The 22,713-nt window shown below is 39.0% G+C and overlaps 1 protein-coding gene across 3 annotated transcripts in view; it reads right to left on the bottom strand.

Annotated features, from left to right (window-relative positions):
* Positions 1–22,713, bottom strand: part of strip2 (striatin interacting protein 2) — a 37,525-nt gene that overhangs the window by 5,914 nt on the left and 8,898 nt on the right. For 2 of the 3 annotated variants that reach the window (XM_066667186.1, XM_066667187.1), the window contains exons 4-20: positions 21,191–21,325; positions 20,864–20,984; positions 18,389–18,457; positions 17,602–17,708; positions 17,371–17,498; positions 15,979–16,167; positions 11,669–11,901; positions 9,460–9,525; positions 9,222–9,285; positions 7,470–7,541; positions 6,966–7,040; positions 5,506–5,603; positions 4,345–4,471; positions 1,756–1,856; positions 1,582–1,648; positions 1,332–1,436; positions 144–348 (exon numbers count right to left, since the gene is read on the bottom strand). In XM_066667186.1, coding sequence (XP_066523283.1) covers positions 144–348; positions 1,332–1,436; positions 1,582–1,648; positions 1,756–1,856; positions 4,345–4,471; positions 5,506–5,603; positions 6,966–7,040; positions 7,470–7,541; positions 9,222–9,285; positions 9,460–9,525; positions 11,669–11,901; positions 15,979–16,167; positions 17,371–17,498; positions 17,602–17,708; positions 18,389–18,457; positions 20,864–20,984; positions 21,191–21,325 — 1,962 coding nt within the window. Of the gene's footprint in view, positions 1–143; positions 349–1,331; positions 1,437–1,581; positions 1,649–1,755; positions 1,857–4,344; positions 4,472–5,505; positions 5,604–6,965; positions 7,041–7,469; positions 7,542–9,221; positions 9,286–9,459; positions 9,526–11,668; positions 11,902–14,749; positions 14,801–15,978; positions 16,168–17,370; positions 17,499–17,601; positions 17,709–18,388; positions 18,458–20,863; positions 20,985–21,190; positions 21,326–22,713 lie in introns of all 3 variants that reach the window. The other variant, XM_066667184.1, reaches the window with a different exon arrangement.

Genomic DNA, 22,713 nt, shown 5'->3' with positions numbered 1-22,713 from the left:
GTCAGACTGAATACACTGCCTTATTTTAATTATGTATACTATTTTAAACTCATTTACAAAACTAGATTTGAGCTGTTACCAGTTGAAGATTTCTCACTCAGATTCTGCTGTGTGTACATGAACATGTGTTAATGGATTCTTACCATTCCCATAGGCCCAGTCATCATTAAGCCGGTGGCGGACTTTCTGATATATGGCTGACATGGTCTTCATGTTGCTCTTCCTCCACTGACGGCCTAGGTATTTGGTCTGAATCTTGAGCAGTTTGAGAACATAGAGCTGCATCATCGCCTGCTTGACTTTCAGCGCCCTCTTAAGGATTGGAGCAGACTTAAACACAACCAGCATCTGTGGAGTAGGCGCACATGCATTTTTAGTAGCATCTAAATTTGCAGCATCTAAATCTAATTGGGTAAGCGTGTTTTGTCCAACCTGATGTACCTTAAATAAATACGACTGTGACACTGTGCTATAATTTGCATGAGTTTAAATTGTTTATTATCTTTTTGACTGTTTAATATCTTTCTGATATACATTTGTTAATTTTTATAAGCCTAAAGTTGCCAAACAGCTTTGATTCCAAGGGCATGGAAAATACCTATACTAATCTTGGATTTTTGACAGTAATATTATGCAGTAATTTGATTTTTGATAGTAATATTGTACCGTTATTAATTGTTCAGTATTAGAAGCGGAAAAATAGAAAAGTATTTTACAGAAAATTACATGAAATTTATCATGTTATCAAAATTAAATTAGCATATTAGTATTTAACACTATTTTTTAATTATTTAGTTTTTGTGTCACACCTTTGCCTTTATTACAGTTTTTCAAAGTAAAAATAAGGTGTTTACACCTCTAAAGTTTATCCTTAGAAGTTTTTTCATTCATTCATTTTCTGTAACTGCTTATCCAGTTCAGTGTCGGGTGGGTCCGGAGCCTACCCAGAATCACTGGGCACAAGGCAGGAACACACCCTGGAGTCAGCGCCAATCCTTTGCAGGGTGACACACTCTCACACATTCACACTTAAGTACACTTTTGAGTCACCAATCCATCTACCAATGTTTGTTTTTGGACCGCGGGAATAAACTGGAGCACCTGGAGGATACCCATGCGCACATGAGGAGAACACACCGAACTCCTAACAGGTAGTCACCCGGAGCAGGGCTCAAACCCACAAACACAGGACTCTGGAGTAGTGTGACTGCGACACTCCCTGCTGCCCCACCATGCCACCCAGTTACATTTTCAGAAATCTAATATATTTCCAAAGAAATACCTTAAATAAAATTATTTAAATCACGAGAATGCTATATTATGTCTCTCACCATGGTTCTGGAGTGTTTCCACTTGGTGAGTTTGTTGAGAATTCGCAAAAGATTGATGCAGGAAAATAGATTCCTCCAGCAGAACTGATTACTGTCTCCAGCTTCCTATTAAACACACACACACATACATAACCAGATAAATTACATCTCAGCTTCTTTCAATTATTGCTTATGCATCCTTACAGATGAATGTTAACAAAAGAGAAATCATGAAGAGTTTATTTAAAAGTCTATGGAATACAGAAATTACCAGGCTTTCCGCAGTTAGCTCAGGCATCTCATGGACAGCACAATGAGGGAAATCCAGCACACATATACTGCAGTCCGAACACACAATGAAACACACTGATTAAACACACATAAACACATTTATTATTATAGAAATATGTGGACTTAAAGTAGCAGTGGCCTGAATGTGACCTACCTGTTTTTGGCACTAATGTAGGACATGATGTTCTGGTTGAAGAACTTGAGGATGAGAGGGATGCAGTTGGCAAACACCAGATGCTGGGACACATACTCAAACTGCACAGGACATAGGAACCAGTAATTACACCTCAGCTCATTAAGAAGACACATCTAAATTCCTCCTTCATTCATATTATTTCTGAGCAAGAAAAATTATCTGTAAGCGCTTATCCAGTTCAGGGTCACGGTGGGTCCAGAGCCTACCTGGAATCATTGGGGGCACCAGTCCTTCACAGGGGAACACACACTCACACATTCACACCTACAGACACTTTTGAGTCACCAATCCACCTACCAACATGTGTTTTTGGACTGTGGGAGGAAACCGGAGCTCCCGAAGGAAACTCACACAGACACGGGGAGAACACACCAAACTCCTCACAGACAGTCACCCAGAGCAGGAGTTGAACCCACAACCTCCAGGTCCCTGGAGCTGTATGACTGCGACACCTACCTGCTGCGCCACCGTGCCGCCCGAAATAAATATATTTCAATATATTCAAATGCAAAATATGGTGGAATATTTCTAGTTTGTTCAGATTTAATAAAACAAATCTATTATACTACTGCTCTTGTGGTATATATCTACTCCACCTCTTCCTCTCTAGCCTCTCCATCATCGACGTGTCAAGAGGAAAGCCCTCCATTTTCAATCACATCTTTGCTGTACTAAGCTGAGGCTTAAAAGCCAACTTTTTATAATGTATATATGATCTCCATCAAACTAACATAGATCATTTACAGTGTCAGCAATCACATTTACTTATACAGAAATTAACAACACTTTAAAGCTCTATGTAAAACAAAGTAAGATTAGGACAGTTGTGCTGTATGCTAATTGCTGGCTGTGATTTTTCTATTATTTGTTCATTAAATTAGTTTCATAGCTCTAGGACAAAACTGAGAAACAAATTTCGGACACTTAACATGTCATTGATGATTGCCTACACTTGTAAATATTAGTAAGTGGAGAAGTGTGCTAATTATGTATTTACTGAATTGATATTAGGGTGGCATGGTGGCGCAGCAGGTAGTGTCGCACTCACACAGCGCCTGGAGGTTGTGGGTTCGATTCCCGCTCCGGGTGACTGTCTGTGAGGAGATGGTGTGTTCTCCCCGTGTCCGCGTGTGTTTCCTCCGGGTGACTGTCTGTGAGGAGTTGGTGTGTTCTCCCCGTGTCCGCGTGGGTTTCCTCCGGGTGACTGTCTGTGAGGAGTTGGTGTGTTCTCCCCGTGTCCGCGTGTGTTTCCTCCGGGTGACTGTCTGTGAGGAGTTGGTGTGTTCTCCCCGTGTCCGCGTGGGTTTCCTCTGGGTGCTCCAGTTTCCCACAGTCCAAAAACACACGTTGGTAGGTGAATTGGTGACTCAAAAGTGTCCGTAGGTGTGAGTGTGTGTGTTGCCCTGTGAAGGACTGACGCCCCCTCCAGGGTGTATCCCCCACCTTGCGCCCAATGATTCCAGGTAGGCTCTGGACCCACCGTGACCCTGAATTGGATAAGCGGTTACAGATAATGAATGAATGAATTGATACTTGAAGGCAGATACAGCAATAACAGAAATAGCAGTGCACTAAATGATCCCTTCAAACTCTGCATTCCCATGCCTCAAAATGTCCAAATGATGTGCATTTCCAACCCTTCTGTTTCTAAACAATTAGTATTTATAAACTATACATTTAAATTCTTTCTGCAATTACAAACACTCTGCAATTCTGGACTCTCAGCTAATAACCATTACAGGTAAAAACCCTCTGCAATTATAAGCCCTTTGCAATTCAAAACCATGTACAGTTCTAAAAACACTACAGGTCCCACCCGTCTGCGTTTTGCAGGCCACTGCAGTTATGAACGCTCTGTCGTACCAAACCCATTACACATACTGTTCCATCTTCTAACAGCAGATGGCGCCAGTTTGTGAAATTCACATAATCCGCTTCACACTAATATAATCAGAGAGAGAGAGAGAGATTGTCTCACTCATCACAAAGGATTAGACTGAACAGTGCTGATATGAGTATGAAAATCACAAGTCAGAACCCTCTGTTCTTTTCTATTTTTTCTTCACAAACTATTCTCCCTCCCTTCCCTTGATCTCATGCTTCTGCATCAAGGGGCCGCCTGGACGGCTCAGACATCATGAGTGTGGAGAGTTTTACTGAACTAGCAAAAGAACCTTCTCTGTGGCAGTCATGATATAAGCCCCACTTAAAATAGGCCCTAAGTCCTCAGTCTAGAATAAGAATGGAGGAGTATCATTTCACATCTCTCTCTCTCTCTCTCTCTCTCTCTCTCTCTCTCTCTCTCTCTCTCTCTCTCTCTGCTGGAGATGAATGTTTCTTTGAGAGGCTATCAGCACAGTGCAGAATCAGCTGCAGGAGGTAAGGATGAGGGAGGAAAGGGAGGCAAAATGGTAAAATAAGAAGATATGGAGAGAGGTCTTCTGAATGTGAAGCAGAAGCTGATGATGAATAAAGAAAAAAAGATATGAACAGAAAAACCCAGAGAGACAAAGACAGAAGGAGAAAAGGCAGAGAAATGTTTCTGACCTGGTAAATATGGTTAAGCTTGAAATGCTTGAGCAGCAGCAATAGCAGGGCTGATATTGCCTTTACAATAATCTCCTTGTGTCTGTTCACATCAATGCCCAGCTTCATACTCTGGAGGACAGTGATTCTGAATAAAACAAAAATGCACAAAACATACATTAGCATTTAAAAGAGGCGTTATCACAGGCATATCACATAACCCAGTAAACAAGGAACGTCCCTGGATTTTAAAAATAGGTCTAAATATAGTCAGTCGGTCAAGGACATATTTTAAACATCAATAGACCTCCAAAATCCATCTTAATAAGTCAGTTAAGTGGTGACGAATTAATAACATCAGTGGACATCCAAAATACATCTAATGGTTGTCTTTTCAACGTCTGTGTTTGGGCATCTTTTCAACTTTCATTTTCAACCTAAAGAAGATGTTGATTATACGTCAGTCATTACGTTATTTCAACGTTGAATCAATGACTAAATGTTTTACAATGCATACAGCAGAAGTACAGTAAGAATTTTCAAATCATGTAGAGAAATTGATGACTATTTAATGCTCTACAACCACAGATGGTAAATACTTAGTAACAAGATGTGAAATGAGAAAAATGTATTGGAATATCTTAAAGTTACCATTTCTGAGTAAAAAACTATATATATTATTATCTCACAACATTGCTTCTGTGTAGATTATAATATTCTAAACTAGAAAACAACAAATTTTTTCCCCATTTGGTTATTAAAAAATAAATAAACGCAGCAATACTTTATTCCTAGTAGTTTCTTGGGAAGTTATCATGCTCTGAGGTTTGACCATCTCTCTGCATACTGGACATTCATTTTGTTTGATTCTCAATGTTATACAGTTTTTTCAAACATGAAAATGGATTCCACTACAGCTCTGTTCATCATTCTTCGTACAAACAACATAAAAAACATAAAGCTGTAGAGAGCAATCACCTTATGACCATCAGTTTGTACATGCCTCTGCAACAAAATGAGTTGCGTTAAATAATGCAGCACTTTGAAGCTTACATTCATTACAATTTTTAATAGACACAGACCCACAGGTCAGAAAACAAAATTATGCTTAATACACAGCATCCTCGAGGCGCTGTGCTCAATAGTGTGTGTGTGTGGGTGTGTGTGTGGGAGTGAGCTTACGGCATCTCTTCAGGAAGAACATCAGCGAGGATGTTGATGGAATCAGTCTTGGCCTTGGAGGTTGGAGCCGCAGCCAAAAGAAGCTTCAGAAGAGCAATCTACAAACAGAAGAGTGGAAATTAATGCTCACTGCAGCCTACTGTACATTAGGCATTCAGCATACAGAGCTATACAAAGAAAGGATACCCTTCACTTACATTTCCAGTGAGCTATTAAATATTAAATAAAATGCAATTCTGGTATTTTTAAAATACAGAAAATACTTGAATTATTGTAATATACAGTTAAAGGAGCCTTCTCTATAAGTTTAAGTAGAAATATGTCATATCATCAGCACCCTAAAAGGCAATACCAGTGAGATTACTCAGGTTCAATTATTAGTTAGCTTTATACTGGTTGATATTTGTATTTTGGGAGTATGCTTGTTTAATTTGTGAAATACTTGAATTCATGTAAAATGCTGTATATTTCTTACAAGTGGTGTAGAACATATTTATGTTAGCACAGTTAAAGGGGACATATTATTCCCCCCATTTCTTCAGTTCCCTGAGATAAAAAAATATCTGTGAAATGCTTTGGTCAAAATATCACAGGTTCAAACAACAAAGTACCGTTCTCAATCTGTATACTGTATTCAAACTTGCCTGCACTCTATATGAGATGCAACATAAAATCAGAAATTGCTCATTTTATCTCATGTTAGAACACAAAATTGATTGGGTTGATTTATACACCTTTTTATGTGTTGGTAGGTGTTCCAGATAACATAATTAATGAGCAAATTCACTAACAAGTTAAAGCTATCATCTTTAAATGTGGTATACAGCACTGGAATTTCAAAAATGTGTAAAACCCCCAAGACCATATGTCTTTAAAGAAAAGAAAATTCATTAATGTGGTGTTTCATATCAGGTATAGCACAATGGGTAACACCACTTCCCTACACACTGCAGACTGAGATTGAAATCCCACCCCGGGCAGAAAGACCAGTGCTTCAACCAAACCTTATAAAGAACCATTAGAGTACACCCCTAACATAAATGACATTACAAAAAATTATAAGAGCATCAGACAAATAACATAAATGTAAACATAACGCATTTTGGTATAAAACCCTTCATATCATGTGGTGGCCAGGTGGCATGTTTTTTTGTCTTGGAAAAATGCACACGATGGATGTAGGATGTCTATTTTGCTGCCAATTTATTAAGAGATCAATATAGTATTATTTTATTTCTGATCATATCTCTTTAATACAGTATTATCAATGATTTTAATATTTCTGTACATTTAGCTTAGTGGTTTTCATAAAAACATTCAACCAAAATCATATCATTGTGAAATAAAATCTTAAGAATTAAGCAGCCCAGAAAACAAGCAAATACTGTACACAGAACACCTTGGCTACAACTGGGGTAATGGGAAAATATGTGCATACTATGTTTCACAGAAAAACTCACCACATATTGAGAAAGGCTGGGGAGCATTCCTACATACAAGATTTCTGCAGGCGTCTCTTCCACTTCCTCGTCCCCCTAGCCAATCATAACAGTGAGTCAGAGTGACAGTAGATGTGGTTACCAGTGTACATATCCATAATACTTATCAACAGAACATGTCTAAGATTTAGATCAAGTTACACAGGTCTATGTATACAACAGAATATATCACAACGCCTTAAACACTGCTGCCTATTGTCAGTTACATGTGATTGTGTTGTGATAGCACATAGGTGTTTGATTTATTCTGATTAGTTTAACTGAGCTACAGGTGGCTCAAAACCTTTTGTAACTAGGTTAAATCTCAACCCTTAGACTTAAAGGTATTGATAATACAGACTAATTAAAATGCAGCTCTCAAATTTTAACTTTGCTCATAATTATATTGCATCTAAAAAGAATTAATCTCGCAGCCCTACACAGAGTTGTTATTGAAGGAGCATTGGTGGATTTCTGAACACTCACCATGGTCATGGGGCACTGCTGCAGCTCCTCTTCTCTCTTGATCTGCACCTCAGCAATTGAGACATACTTGTGCTGAGAGGGCAAGAGGGAGAGAGGTTGTGTGTATTGTCAAGGTGACCAAAGACCATAATCTTATCAGCGAGTGAGTAAAGGAGCTCTTATGCTTGACAGAAAAGTGTGCTGCTGGAGTTTTTAAACACTACACAAATCATTGTCCACTTTGTTAGGCACATCTACCTTGGTGGTCCACCTTGAATCAGAGAAGGTCAGTTTGTGTTGGTCATCCTCTAGTCTTTCATCAGTGGTCACAATACACTGCCCACAGGACACTGCTGGCTGGTGGTTTCTGATTTGTGGACTAGTCCAGCAGTGACACTGAGGGATTTAAAAACTCCAGCAGCAATGCTGTGTCTGATCCACTCACACCAGTGCAACACACACAAACACCCCACCTCCATGTCAGTGTTACTGCAGTACTGAGAATGTTCCACCACCCAAATAATATCTACTCAGTGGTGGTCCTGTGGTGTCCTGAGCACTGAAGAAAGGAGGCTTAAAATGTATGAAGGGCAACAGATGGAATTCAATATTTTGTTATAGCTGTACGGTGTATAAAATCCTTGCCTTATCAGTTTGAATTTCAGTTCAGTTGAATTTGTGGAACTCTTGCATGCCTACACAGGAGGCATGTCCTTAAACAACATACAGTGCTGGAGGTGTGAGACAATATTCTGGACAATCTTACAGACAATAGATAGATCACAGTATACAACGTTAAGGTTCACTGTATATTACCATTAAGAAATTTGTTCAATCAATGGTACAATGAATGTTTACACAGCCTCAAACCTCTTTCTCAATATGAGCAGAGATGGTGAAAGTCAAATGGAGATAAGCTTTTATTAAATATAACTGAAAGACAGAATCTTTCAGTGAACATTATCAGGCCTTTTTGTCAGATAGAACTGCGGAGTTAGATGGAAAAATACACACACACACACACTTTGTCCAAACTAACATGAGAGTATCACAATTCCTAGTATTAATCATTTCATAGACTATTATTGTCAATTACATTAAATTATTGTCAATTAGATAAAAACACAGCACCAGCCTGGTAGGAGTCCACTGTACTCAAATGCAAGCTCAAGATGAAATCAGGCAGGAAGTGCCATATTGCAAGGGTGTTTTGATGAATTTAATCCTACTGCTTATAATGCGAACCTAGAGCTCAATGACTGTTTTGGAAACTAAAAGCTGCAGTCAAGGCCATTCGGCATAATATTTGAGGCTGGCTTATCATTTGATTCCCATATAAACAACACTTCAAAAACTGCATTCTATCATTTGAAAAACAGTTTGTTCAATATGCTGCATTCTTAAAGTAAAAAGAAACTCACATCAAATTACGGTTATACACAACTTACACTGGCTGCTTTTTTAAGTTTTGTATAAACTACAGATCCTATATAAAGCCTGAAATGCTTCATCTCTAGAATACCTTACAGACAGTGACACAGTCCTGCACACATTGGTCAGAAGGTTTATTGGTTTTCCATAGGATTACTTGTAGTTCGGTAGTTGCATATTTCCATATACACTTTTAAAATTCTCAATTGTTTTATAATTTATAAATTTGTATCAATATTTTATACCACTCTGTGAAATTATTTTTCCTTATGCAATTTTCTATTGTGATATTATATTTTAATATATTTGCTTGATTTTTATCTATAATAAATTCACTGTTACCTGTTTTAGAGTCTTCACACTCTCGTGAATAGGCCTGGGCAGTCCAACAAGAGTTTCGGTATCACTGCGAACAACAAAAAAATAACACTTATCAACAGAACGTAGCCACAATGCAGCAGATGTTACTAGAACAGAACATAATCCAATACTGGACTGTATGATATATGAAGATAACATCATCTTTAACATGATGCCCTCACTCTGGAATGTAGAAAAAATGTTCAGTAGAACAACTTACTTGCCCAGAGTAAAGCCAATGAACTTATTCCTGCTATTCTCCAGAAAATGCTCAATGTCTTTCTCTCTGTGAAGGAGAAGAAAGGAGCATATAGAGTGTGAGAACAGAAATGTGCAAATTGAAAAAAGATTTCAATAATGAATACTAGGGCTGGGCAATTAATCGAAAATTAATTAAAATCAAAATTCAGAACGTCTAATCAACATAATCTTGTCAATATCAATTATATCAATTATTTCTATTCTGCTATGTCCCCACTGTGTGTTCATGTACTGTCCCTTTAAAACCATGCTACCAAGCTGTAGTCACGTGATTCTGCCCCTATCTGGCACATGGAAACAACCTAAACTCTGAGGCCAACCAAGTGACTCGAGCAGCTTGTTCCAAATACAAACACAGCGTCTGTGCTTTGTTTTGACTATAATTAAGAAGACACTGAACAAAATGAATCAAATTTAAACACTGAGGAAAAAACGGTTTCAGCGGCCAAAGCACAATCACACACCAAATATAATCAGTACTCAAAAAACAAGAGAGGAACAAGCTCCCAGCAACAGGAGCATATCTACAGTACAAGCCTCATCACTGAACTATGAGGGTCAAAAATACAAAAACTAAATAATTGTTCATTAATCGTAATCATTGTAAAATGTACAATTAATCGTGATATTGATTCGCGCTCATGTTGCCCAGCACTAATGAATACACAAGCTGAATTCACTATATTAGTGTCATCATCACACAGCTCCAGCATCCAGGGATTGTGAGCTCAAGCACCTTAGGTCTCTGTCTGTGAGGAGAATGTGTATTCTCACTCTGTATATGTGGCTTCCCTCTGGGTGCTCTGGTTTTCTCCCACACTCCAAAAATCATATATTGCTAGGTGAATGGACTGTGCAAAAGTGTCCATAGGTGTGAGAGTGACTAAGCCCTAAGCACGTGTGTGTGATGTTCTGTGATAGACTAAAAGTTATGAGGTTTCTTTTATAAGTAAGGCTGAAGGATTATTTTGGATATTTCCTTTCATTTTTAAGAAATGCTCACACAGTGTAAACAATAACTGCAATTTAAAAATGTCCTCTACCAAAAAAGAGCCAAGACCTCTTGTGATATTGACAACATAAAGCTTCATACAGCAGGTAGGAGGTGCAGACTTGTTACATGTACATATGATGCTTATGAATGAGCAAGTCATCTGTAGGTAAAAACCAATGTGTGCTCGTGTCCCTAGGGGTCCATCCTCACGCTCACAGCGTTTACAAAACGTCTCAGTGCTGCGCTCAACACTTAAAGCCTCATCAGTCACGCTGCAGTGCCCCCTCCCTCTCCCTCTCTGTGTTTCTGTATTCAGCAGTAGAGTGCAACGCAGCACTGCATTGCATGAGTAAACATACGTTTGTAAACTCTGAGTGGCTGTGGTAAATTATGCATGAACTCCCAGATAACGAGGAGTATTTGATAAGGCCTGTGACTGTGCTCACAGCCATGTCTGCCCCAGATCCCTCTCTTAATGTCTCACTCTTTTCCTCTATGTCTTTCTTTTTCTCAACTCACACAGTCAGTAATTATTCCTGTCCCAGATTCAGACTGTAGGACTGGACATATTGGAAAACCTTGCTTAATTGAGCATTGTGTTTTGAGAGACATGTCTCAGCAGACTGAATGTGTATTATAAGTACATTAGGCTATAGGTTTGCTCATACAACCTTAATTTTGAAATCAAGGGCATTTATAAGGTGTTGCAGCTGCTATGCTGCAGTAACAGCTTCTACACATTTGGGAAGGCTACACACTTGATGGATCATTGATTTAATTACATTCAGTCACAAGAGCATTAATTAGGTTGAGTACTGACGCTGGATAATAAGTTACAGATCACAGATATCACCCCAACCTATCCTTAAGGTGGAGCTCCATCAGTTCCACTGCTTTATCTCCCTAACCCACACTTGGCATTGAGTACCACATCCTTAGGCTTATGCAAATGTAAAATCAAATGTAGATTCATACCTCATACCTAGTAATTACACAGACATCTAATAAATATGACATCACAATACAATGTCTCAGTTACAGTATACTAAGAATGATAAATTTGTAAATTCAATATAACAGAGGTTATGTATTTATTTATTGTAATGGGAAACAGAGTATTTTATGTGTAGTCATTCAGAGTATAATGAAATAAAGGACAGCTTATCTGTCTTACCTGACTTTTGGGGCCCAGGGAAGGCCTTTGGGGAAGGACACTCTGTCAGTTGGGGGCCTTAGAGGAGGTGGCGGGGGCGGGGGCTGGATGATGACATCCCGGTCCAGGGGGTCTACTTCACCCTCAATGCCGCTGTCCACGTCTTCACCATCATCTTCCTCATCCCGAGCATCATCGTTCTTAAAGGGGTCGCGTTCATTATAGGTGTCTAGGCTGTCCTGCTTGACCAGAGGCTGTGAGAGAGGAATAAATGTGTTAAACTCTCTCTACTCAAGTTTACAACAGCAACATGTTACACCTTAATGCTGAGTCTCTGCAGATCAAAGATGTCCTTCAGGACACATAGGCTATATGAATATTGTATGATGAATGAACTAAGACAGGTTTTAAAAAGTGTATGTTAGTATATCCAAACATATTTTTCTGTTGTCTCTGTAGCATTTGCTTGATTCTAAAATCAATAATGTAAATACTTAAAAACTGTTAACTCAAAATACATTTACAGTAGGAGCCAATGGGCAGTGGTTGAGTTCTATAAATAGATGTTAATTGCACACATATGTCTGAGTTATTAATTCAAAGCTATTTGCAAATTAAATGTTCTTTCAGAGATTAGATCCCAAAATAAAGACTATCTAGGCTAACACATTTAAAAATGAAGTGCTTCACAAGCTCAGTTTGATCATGCAGGAAACATCTCTCTTTTTTGTGCTGTTCCAGTGTTCTAAATTTGGACACATCCTCATAAGAACAACTTTTGGTAAGGCATGCCCTCATGTCTATCATGTCTCAAGATCAACCTGCTTCAAGTATAATACTTATAGTTTAAAATTTGCACTTTATTCACGGAATTCAGTAACTGCCCAATGGTGTTTGTCCCACGTATGTTTCAGCTCTAATTTTAATTTTTCAAAACACTGGAAAATGCACAGAAGTGATTTTTAGTCCATGCAAACGGACTATACAAAAACTGATGCATTAGGTTTAACAGTGAAAAACTTTGCAATTTCTTCTTTAATTTGCAGCAAATTTTTTTCCTCTATTATAAAAAAGAACTTAGAGGAGGCCATCAAATTGGTGAGCATTATACATGAAGTTGTAGCAGTTTAATCTTCGAAGAGACTAACATTGGAGTGACCTTCATGCCCTGTACCAGCTATAAAGTTTCTTCTCGTAATAAGGTTCAAAAATCCATATTTCTCACAGAAAACATTCATTAACGCTTTCTGAAACTCCCCATCATCAGGCCACAGCCCATTCCATGGACTTACCATTCAATGGCCTCTGAAAGCAATACAAAAACCTTACGTGTGGCCTTGTCAGCTTCAGAAATAATGCCACATGGTTCTTTTGTGCATTCCAATTGTGCAGATTGACAGGCATGAACAAGTCAAGTTCTTCACATCTCAAGTGCTGTTCAAACGCATGAATGACAAAGTCCAGAGCAAGCATCAGGCATGGGTTGCATTAGTGGATTGACTGTGTGGTGATTTATTTCCCCTCAGGTGAGGATGAGTGTGAGAAGTGCAGAGGTGGAAAGCAACAAAATACAGCTACTCTTCTTACTTGGGCACATTGTTCTCTTCTGCTGTGAGTTATACATTTTTATTTCAAATAAAGTATTTTTCACTTTTTTAAAAAACAATTCAACATATACAAATTAAAGGGAAAAAAATAAAAACTGCTAAATTTTCAAAGATTTCAATCATGCAAGGCCCACAAATTTTTCCAGTTCATCACTGACGTCCAAATAGAGCAACACTGGCTATAGCAGTTTATATATCATAAAGATATAGTCTATGGTCAACATGATAATTGCCTCTCACTTCTGCTTCTTACAGCATAAGAATGAAGGCTTTCAAAAGGAACTGATGTTTTCTATGTTCCAATTGATTTAGTTGAATTGCTGGTTTAAACTCTAGTCCAGATGTCTTCAAATCTGGACCTTGAATCCAGGTTCTAGGGCAGGATTTTGAAATGGTCATTTAATATATCACTATATCTGCAAGTTAGGTACATTAGCAGTTGCAGCTGCAGTGTCATACAGGTCAGTGGTCAAATTTAAAATCCCGGCCTAGAACCTGGATAAAAGATCAGGATTTCAAAGACCTTTGCTTTAGTGTCTGGCAAGTGCAGCTCTCCCGAAAATGTTGAAAGTGTTTTAAAATATATTAAAAGCTGTCTTGTACTGTGAGGTCTACAATAGCAGCATACAGCACAGAAGCAACTGGGCCCAAACTGGGCACATATAGGGAGGGGTCAAAGGGCATCGACAATTTATCAGGTTAAAGCATTACTGCATTATTTTATAATTATAACCCTGTATTTAAAGTTTTATTACATTAAATGGGAGTTTTCCAACATCACAACAGTATCTGGGAACGAATATCATTTGTGAGCAGAGCATTGGTGCATTTTATTTTTTTTAGCAGCATCAAATATTGCTTGTTATTTTTTATGATGCAGTGAACAAAATTATAGATGAAATAAATTATATTATTCCAGATTATAGATGGAAAACTAAAATAATATAATAAATACATTTATTATATTTAAAAAAAACTTTACTTTTACTTCAGTAACTATCCTTCACATTAACTGAATGTTTAAAAGAGTAGTAGTAAAAAGTTTCAGTCCTTTTTCCAGCCCTGTTGTAGTGCTGTTACTGTAGCGAATCAGTAGTGACCATTTTCTGTCTATGAGTCGAGTCATTTTGCCAGATAGTGAGAGTGACTTTGTGTGTGTGCGTTTGTGTGTGTGTGATTTAGGCCTAAAACAAATTCGAGATGAACAGACATGAAAGAGAAGGAAGGAAAAGAGAGAAAAAAAGAGAGAGGGTTACAAAGAATGGAGAGAGAGAGAGAGAGAGAGATAGAGAGAGAGAGAAATAATGTCTGAGGCATTTATTTCATACTACAGCCATTATGACCACAGCCAGCCTTATTTCTAAGACCTTCCATCACCATAAGGCATTAAAGAAAACTCTACAGAGCAAACTGCAGTGAAGGAGAAAAGAGAAGTGAGAGGAGTGCAACAGCCCAAGACAAAGAGAATGCACACAGAGGGGTTCTGGGTAAAGACCTGCTTCTTGGGAAAGGGACTGTCTCCTTCCAAGCTATCAACAAAGGCACTCTGTAGGGACACAAGGAAGAGAGGAAGTGAGCCATAAAGAAAAAGGGAAAGAAAAAGAGAGCAAGAGAGAGAGAGAGAGAAGAATGAGAGAGGAATTGAGAGAGCTAGTGAGAGAGAGAGATAAAGAATGAGAGGGGAAACAAGAGAAAGCGAAACAGAGAGGGAGAAAGAGAGATGCTGTGCCCCAAGTGTATACAAATCACTATACAATAAAGTGTATAATTTCTGTCACTTTCAAACTATTAACAAATTAACTTATTTAACTTTTTAATAAAAAACAATTTATGTATGTTTTGACGTGGTTGCCATATTTTGAAATATAAAAACTGGTCTTAATATTAAAAGACAAGTCTCAGATCCTTGCTCTATGCATCACTGTTTATTGTGTCAACTAATACCCATCAGCTTCATACTGATTTAAATAAATACCTGTTTCTAAGTGTGTTTCTCAGCTGTGCAGTTACCACATAGTCAACAGTGGAGAGTTAGTGTTTAGCATACAATTGGAACACAGTAAGGAGAAGGTGAGAAACAACAGAGTACGACTGAAGGTTAGAGAAGATGAGATTTCTCTAATAGGAATAAAAAGTCCACTCACGTCCACTGTGTAAGAGGGAACATGTCAGTCATTGTTAAATTTCACTCACATTCTGCATTTGACGTTACAACATTACTGCCTTGTTTTAGTGAAGAGTAAATTAGTGCTGTAGTGTGAAAATTAAGCAGCCATGTCCCTGACGTGTGAGCATATGTTTGTATGTGTGAGCATAACTTGAGTAATGTTCTTGAGTATGAATATAAACAAAATGCTATGTAAAACAGAAATTTTAGCCTTGCAAATATATACTTCCCATCACTCATCACCCATTCCCATCATTACCTTAAATAGCTAAATATCTTAAAGTTACTGTAAAACAGTAATGAAAACATGTTCTTTTATTTAAAAAAGTTGTCCTCAAACTTTGGATGGGTAATGTAAATAAGCTGGGGTTTTTTGTCACACAAATGTTGCATATTGTCTTTTGAGTCTGACCGTGTCTTCTTTTTGGGGTTTTGAGGATAAAGGACAAGTTGTATGAATGTGTCTCTTTATATTAAAATCTCAAAAATTGTGTGTGTGAGAGTGGGAGAGAATGTGTGTGTGTGTGTGTGTGTGTGTGTGTGTGTGTGTCTCATACCCTGCGACTCCTGCGACCTCTCTTCTGTTGCTGCTGTTGTTCGATGAGCTCCATGGCGGAAGCTGGAGGTGAAGCAGCCCGCATGCTTCGGACAACCTTTATACTGTCCTCTGGAAGAGGGGGCAACCTCAGCTTCTCTCTGCCCCGAACCTTCATTTCCTGCAGCTCCTCAAAGCCCCCCAGAGTGAACTAACCCCCCCCCCCCCCACACACACACACACACACAAGCCAACACACATACAACAAAACAGATCAATGAAGATCAATGAATAAAATATACCAGAAGCTTCATTTTGTATCACTAAAATGTCATCCATATTTAGCTTCATCAAAATGTCACACATACATCAAATAAAAATCAGTAAAGGTCATATCCTAGTATAGCTGGTGCACAGCTTCAGTTATAGATCTAAAAATGAAGCACAATACATTGATCTGAACAAATTTATAACAAAAACTAACTTTAATAATATTTCTACTAACATTTGGACAAAGTACCTAGGTGTGAGTATATATGTAATAGTAAGGTGTGATGTAGTGAGGGAGTTTCATTGTGTTTCATACTTAAATATCAAGAAGCTCTAAATTCATTTTCATTCATTCATTGTCCGTAACCACTTCTCCAGTTCAGGGTCGCTGTGGGTCCAGACCCTACCTGGAGTCATTGGGCGCAAGGCAGGAATACACCCTGGAGGGGGTACCAGTCCTCAAACCCACAACCTCCAGGTCCCTGGAGCTGTGTGACTGCGACACTACCTGCTGCGCCACCTTGCCACCCTCTTCATTTTATACATTTTAATTAAATGTTTCACATTTATGTTATGGGGCGGCACGGTGGCGCAGCAGGTAGTGTCGCAGTCACACAGCTCCAGGGACCTGGAGGTTGTGGGTTCGATTCTCGCTCCGGGTGACTGTCTGTGAGGAGTTGGTGTGTTCTCCGTGTGGGTTTCCTCCGGGGGCTCACCGATTTCCTCCCACAGTCCAAAAACACACGTTGGTAGGTTGATTGGCGACTCAAAAGTGACCGTAGGTGTGAGTGTGTGAGTGAATATGTGAGTGTGTGTGTTGCCCTGGCGCCCCCTCCAGGGTGTACTCCGGCCTTGCGCCCAATGATTCCAGGTAGGCTCTGGACCCACTGTGACCCTGAATTGGATAAGTGGTTACAGATAATGGATGGATGGATTCATGTTATTTAAGTTTATGTTTTTTAACCCATATTTTCATTACTGTCATTCCTTTCATATAAAATATTCAGTGTGTTTTTCAAATTAATTCTAAATTGTACTGAAATAACCTATTCAATATTTGAGACAACACTGAAATATTTTGTAAAGAATAATAATCTAAATTTATCGGACATGTGTATGTGTATATGGCTGGAATGGGGCTAACCAGCACAGTCTTCCACAGCAGCAGCAGCACTTTCTTCATGGGGAAATGGGGGGCACTCATGCTGCAGAACTTGGTCACCATGGTGAAGAGCAGAAGGGCAAAGGGTTCACCGTTGTAGAGTGGTGAACCTGAGGGGAATGAAGGAGGTTAATGAAAGTGGACAGGTTCAACCACCAGCCACTCCATGTATCTCACACATGCACTCATGCACACACACACACACACACTCACCCAGTTCAGTTTTGAAGGCCTCACGAGCCGTCCTCCATTCTGGCTTGTCATCTTCCATTTCCACACGGATTGTCTCCACCATCAGATACATGATGCTCAGCAGAACCCTACACAACTTATGACTTTAGTTATGGAGCTTTATGAATCAACTTTCTAAATGTACAGGTGACAATTTAACTAATTTGATTAAAAGTTTTAATAGTTTTAAAATATCTTCTGCAAATAATTGGCATAAAATTTGGGATATTTGAGATAAAATTGAGATAAAAGAGAAGAGTCTGAGTCTAATCTGAAGGCACTGTTTAATCTGAGATGAGGTTATTTCATAGCATTAGACAGTATCTAGTAAAGGAACATACTGTAGTGTACAGTGCCCAAATTGAGACACAAGGAAATTGTCATCAGAATGCAGTCTATGCCTTGTTCTGCAGAAGCCTAATCAGCTTGGCAAACAATGCTGGGCCCATAATTATGCCCCATTTACTACAGGGAATTCTCACTGAGTGTGCAATCAATCTGTGGAATGCCACTCAAGTGAGAAGCAGAGAAAAGAGACAGCATTCAGCACTCAGGTACTGGCAGGTGAGGCTGGATTTAGCAAGCAATAATCTCCCAGCTTAGAGCCTGTATTGTCCCTCTACTACACCCACAGTGCTCAGGCTAATAGAGAGGTGAGGAGTGAGTTGCGGGTTGGTTTGACTGCGTGGGAGTGTGTGTGTGTGAGCTGAGCTGTTGGGTATGAGGAAGGTTACATCATGAGGGAAATCAGTTCCAGAGGGCATCTCACCTGAGTTCTGTGCTGTCTGCCAGAGATATAGCAGGTTTTCTGACAGCGCTGCTACAAGCCTGGTTATTACTGGAATCAGAGTGGCACACAAGAGAAAAGAAAATTCATACTGCATTTGAATTGAAAAAGAAGCTAGTACCAAAAAAAGGAAATGGAACTATAAAGATAAAGAGCTAAGATTTTATATTCAGAATGGCCATATAAATGAGATATTTTGCTGTTTTTATATTCATTTGTGATCATGCAATTGGCCTAAGAATAAGCTTCCATTCATTTTTAGCTATATTATTCTCAGAGACACAAGCAACAAATCTAAAGCAACCATAAACTACTTATTTACAAAACTAAATATATAAAGTGGGCATCAAATGTGTCATATTTTATACCATCATCGGTTTGCACACTGATTTATCTTTGTAAGTGTTTAATATACCTAACAACTAATCTAACTAAAACCCAAACAATGAGCTTAACACAGTCCAAGTCTCTTACTGTGCTGTAACATCTGATGGCTTAAAGGGCTGAGACAACTTAAAAAGGCTTAAAAGCGAAGCACCCACTGGCACAGGGCCTAGCTTGTTTTTGAAGATGAGATCACAGACCGCCTGCTCTCCAAGCCACTTAACCACAGTGTGGAGAAAAGGAGAAAAGGAGAAGTGGATGGAAAAGCGGGTGTCTCCGCTGCCCAGTGGGTAACGGCTTCTTAGGCAACAATAGCAACAGGTGCAGTGTTTCATATGCATTACCTTTTCTAACACATCCAAAAGAGCCTCAAACGTGTACAGAAAGGATTCAAAGCTTTCAGTAAAGTTTTGGCAAACAGTCAACATGGCAGTATATTTCAAAATGTCTTCTTGTGAGACATTAGTTATACCAGGTATAAACATATCTGTTAAATGTACAATGTATCTGTTAAACTCTCTCTATTCTTTTACAAAACAAAGATTATCACACTTGTAGCATAATCTTGGGATCACTTGTCAATTATTGCAGATATGCAATTGCACTGTTCTGTACCAGGTCGTAAATTGCATGCAATAGAAATGCCTGGGAAAAAAAATGATTAACATGAACAACATATCGTATCATGTAACAGCCCTGGAACTGCCCCCACAAAAAAGCATGTTTACTAGTGTAAATAATGTATTCAAAATTATAGCTTCACAGTATAATAAAAACTTTCAATGTAAGGCAGCAAGCATTGTTGGCCTTTTGCAATTTATTAATTTTTTATGAAATGTTCATAGAATGTAAAGAGCAGCTGGCAGATACTGTAAAATCTTGAATGGTGCTGAAGTCAAAGTGTTGAACCTATCAACAGAGAGCACCAGTTTGATGACGCCCAAGCCATCTGGGGCCTGGAATCCAAACAAGCACAATTTGCATTTGGGTGGGTAGGATATCCCCGATCACACAAGCACCATGCTGGCCAGTGGCTTATCGGTTGCCTTAGCAGCAGTTCGAAAAGAGGTAGTGACTGGGTTCACATGTCTTAGAGGAAAAAGAGCAAAAAAAATGAATGGAAAAAAAGAGTTTTTTTTTTTTTTCAGAACAGCAGCAATAATGCAATGTCGGTCCTGTTTTAAAGTGCTACTGAGGAGGGTTGGGACTGGTTTGCTGAAGCAGGCTTTTTCTCAGCTCTCAGCAGGCTTTTGGAAGGCCAGAGCACAACTGTCTCATTAGAGCAGGTCTGGAGAGAGCACCGCAAATCCAGCACCAGCAGTCAGGCCATGACAGAGCTGTTTCCAACCAATCCCTCTGGAGACAGACCGAGAGAGTAAAAATAGATTTCACTGCTCTTCCACAGTGCTGTGGGGAGGCCAGAGGGCCTAAGGCCACTGCCCTCACACTCAGCACTGTTGTCGTATCCTAGAATAAAACACTTAACCAAAAGTTGTTCTTAGAATTAAGCAGTTTACTGCCCCCTAACCCTGTTCCCAGACCTTATCTGAATCTGGGAGGTGTTGAAAATTAAAAAAAAAAGGTCTCTTTACACAATCCCAAATGTATATACTGTTGCTGTCCAATGCCCAAAGGAGGAACTTTACAGGAGAAGGGCAAATAGAAGACAATACAAAAGAAACTGCTATATTATGATAAAAATCCTTTGCAAGTTAATGTTTTAATTTAACAAAATTACCAGTAAGACAAGGCTTTTTGATAAGCTGTGTAAACTACCCCAGTCACTCTCCTCTTACTCCCTTCACTTTTGTCAGTGTGAGGCTTACCTCCAGCACATTCTCAATACAAAAACAGCTTTAATCAATTCTCCTTGCTCTCGAGGACACTTAGTGTCTAAAGCTGTGGGCATAGTGATTAGCACACAGATCAAAGAGGATGAGGGGATCAAGAAAAAGAAGGAAAGGGGGAAAGAAATAAGAGGACAGTAATATGACACAGAAGAAGGTTTTGTCTGTGAGCTTTAACATACACACACTTTTGTTTGGAAAGAAAGTGTAAAAAACACACACTCACTCAATCTCCATGCTGAGGAGCTCCAGCAGAGCCGTGAAGATGCCCATATCATAAAGTAGGAAGACATTGTGCCTAGACCAGTGGAGAACATCTGCTTCTGTGTCACATTCATCAAATACACCTTTAAAACACATAAATCAGCAAAACTGATCAAACGCAGTATAGTCTGGCTCTACCACTACATAAAAAAAAAATAATAATTTTTTGAGAACTTTAATTGTCTATTCATCATGAAAACTGACAGAATATCTTTTACAGTGTTTATTGAAGATTATTTCAGAGCTCTAAAATCTTGTTATTGTGTGTTTTATGTGTATGCTTTAGTACCCTGAGCCAGGTAGAGTATAGCACGAGCCACTTTGAGCCTCTTTTCTCTGTCGGTGACCTCCAGAGCATCCAACAGCCTCATGACATATGCCCGTTGGTCATCCATACTCAGCTCCACCCATCTTCTTCCCTTCACTAACACACATACACACAAGCACATAAGCACAACTTTTTTTTCTGTGTTCTATTGCACGTGAAACAGATTAGGGAGAGGGATTAACCTTCCTCATTAAGAAGACACTAGTAAATAAGTTGGGCTTGCAAGCTCTCACACATGCACCCCCTAACTCTCTCACACACACACACACACACACACACACACACACACACTAGCATCTACACGTGCCCATACACACATACATACACACATACATACACTACATTGCAAAACCAATTCATTCACCCATACAAATAATTGAATTCAGGTGTTCCAATCATTTCCATGGCCACAGGTGTGTAAAACCAAGCACCTAGGCATATACACTGCTTCTACAAACATTTGTGAAAGAATGATTTCACTCTCAGGCGCTCAGTGAATTCCAGCTTGGTACCGTGATAGGATGCCACCTGTGCAACAAGTCCAGGCGTGAAATTTCCTCGCTACTAAAAATTCCACAGTCAAGTCTCAGTGGTATTATAACAAAGTGGAAGCAACTAGGAATGACAGCAACTCAGCCACGAAGTGGTAGGTCATGTAAAATGACACAGTGGTGTCAGTGGATGATGAGACACATAGTGTGCAGAGGTTGCTAACTTTCGCTACAGACTTGCCCACCAGTGCACAAAGTAAGGTCCATAAAGGCATGGATGAGCGAGTTTGGTGTGGAAGAACTTGACAGGCCTGTTAGAACACCTTTGAGATGAATTATTGCAGAAACTGCAAGCTGTTATAGCTGCAAAGGGTGGGCTGACATCATATTAAACCCTATGGATTAGGAATGGGATGTCACTTAAGTTCATTTCCATGCCAAGGCATACGAGTGCATACATTTAAAATAAAATAAAATGTAAATACATACATACATAAAGTTAGACAGGCCAAACTACATTCACATGTAACTCTAACAAGTTATTTTTCTTTCAGAAACTAAAGGCATTTATTAGAAATGGCTAAAAATTAATAGTTTTGTGGATGAATTCAATCAAATTCTCACAGAAATATTTGTACATTTAGTGCACAGACTTCTCAGAAGAATACAGCCTGCTGCTACTGTAAAAATGCTGAACAAAATCCCAATACATACCCTTAATTTCAGAATCAATGTTGGATGAGCAGGTATTCTGAAACTTTAGGCCACATCGTATATAATGCTCCATACACAGTATGTTAACTCTATACTGTGCAAATCTGTGCATTACTGTATAAAACTACAATGCTGAGTATTACACGTGCACGTGCGAATTAGAATGCAGTGATTCTTTTATTTTTCCCTCTAATGTTGAATCCAAATTTTGAATGCTGGGTATTGGATAAATACCATCTCTCCTCACACCGTTCTGAAAAACAGTCTTTCTAACACTAT

The sequence above is a fragment of the Hoplias malabaricus genome, chromosome 4, assembly GCF_029633855.1.
Source record: "Hoplias malabaricus isolate fHopMal1 chromosome 4, fHopMal1.hap1, whole genome shotgun sequence".
Taxonomy (NCBI): Eukaryota; Metazoa; Chordata; class Actinopteri; order Characiformes; family Erythrinidae; genus Hoplias; species Hoplias malabaricus.
This window is presented reverse-complemented; position numbering and strand designations above follow the sequence as displayed.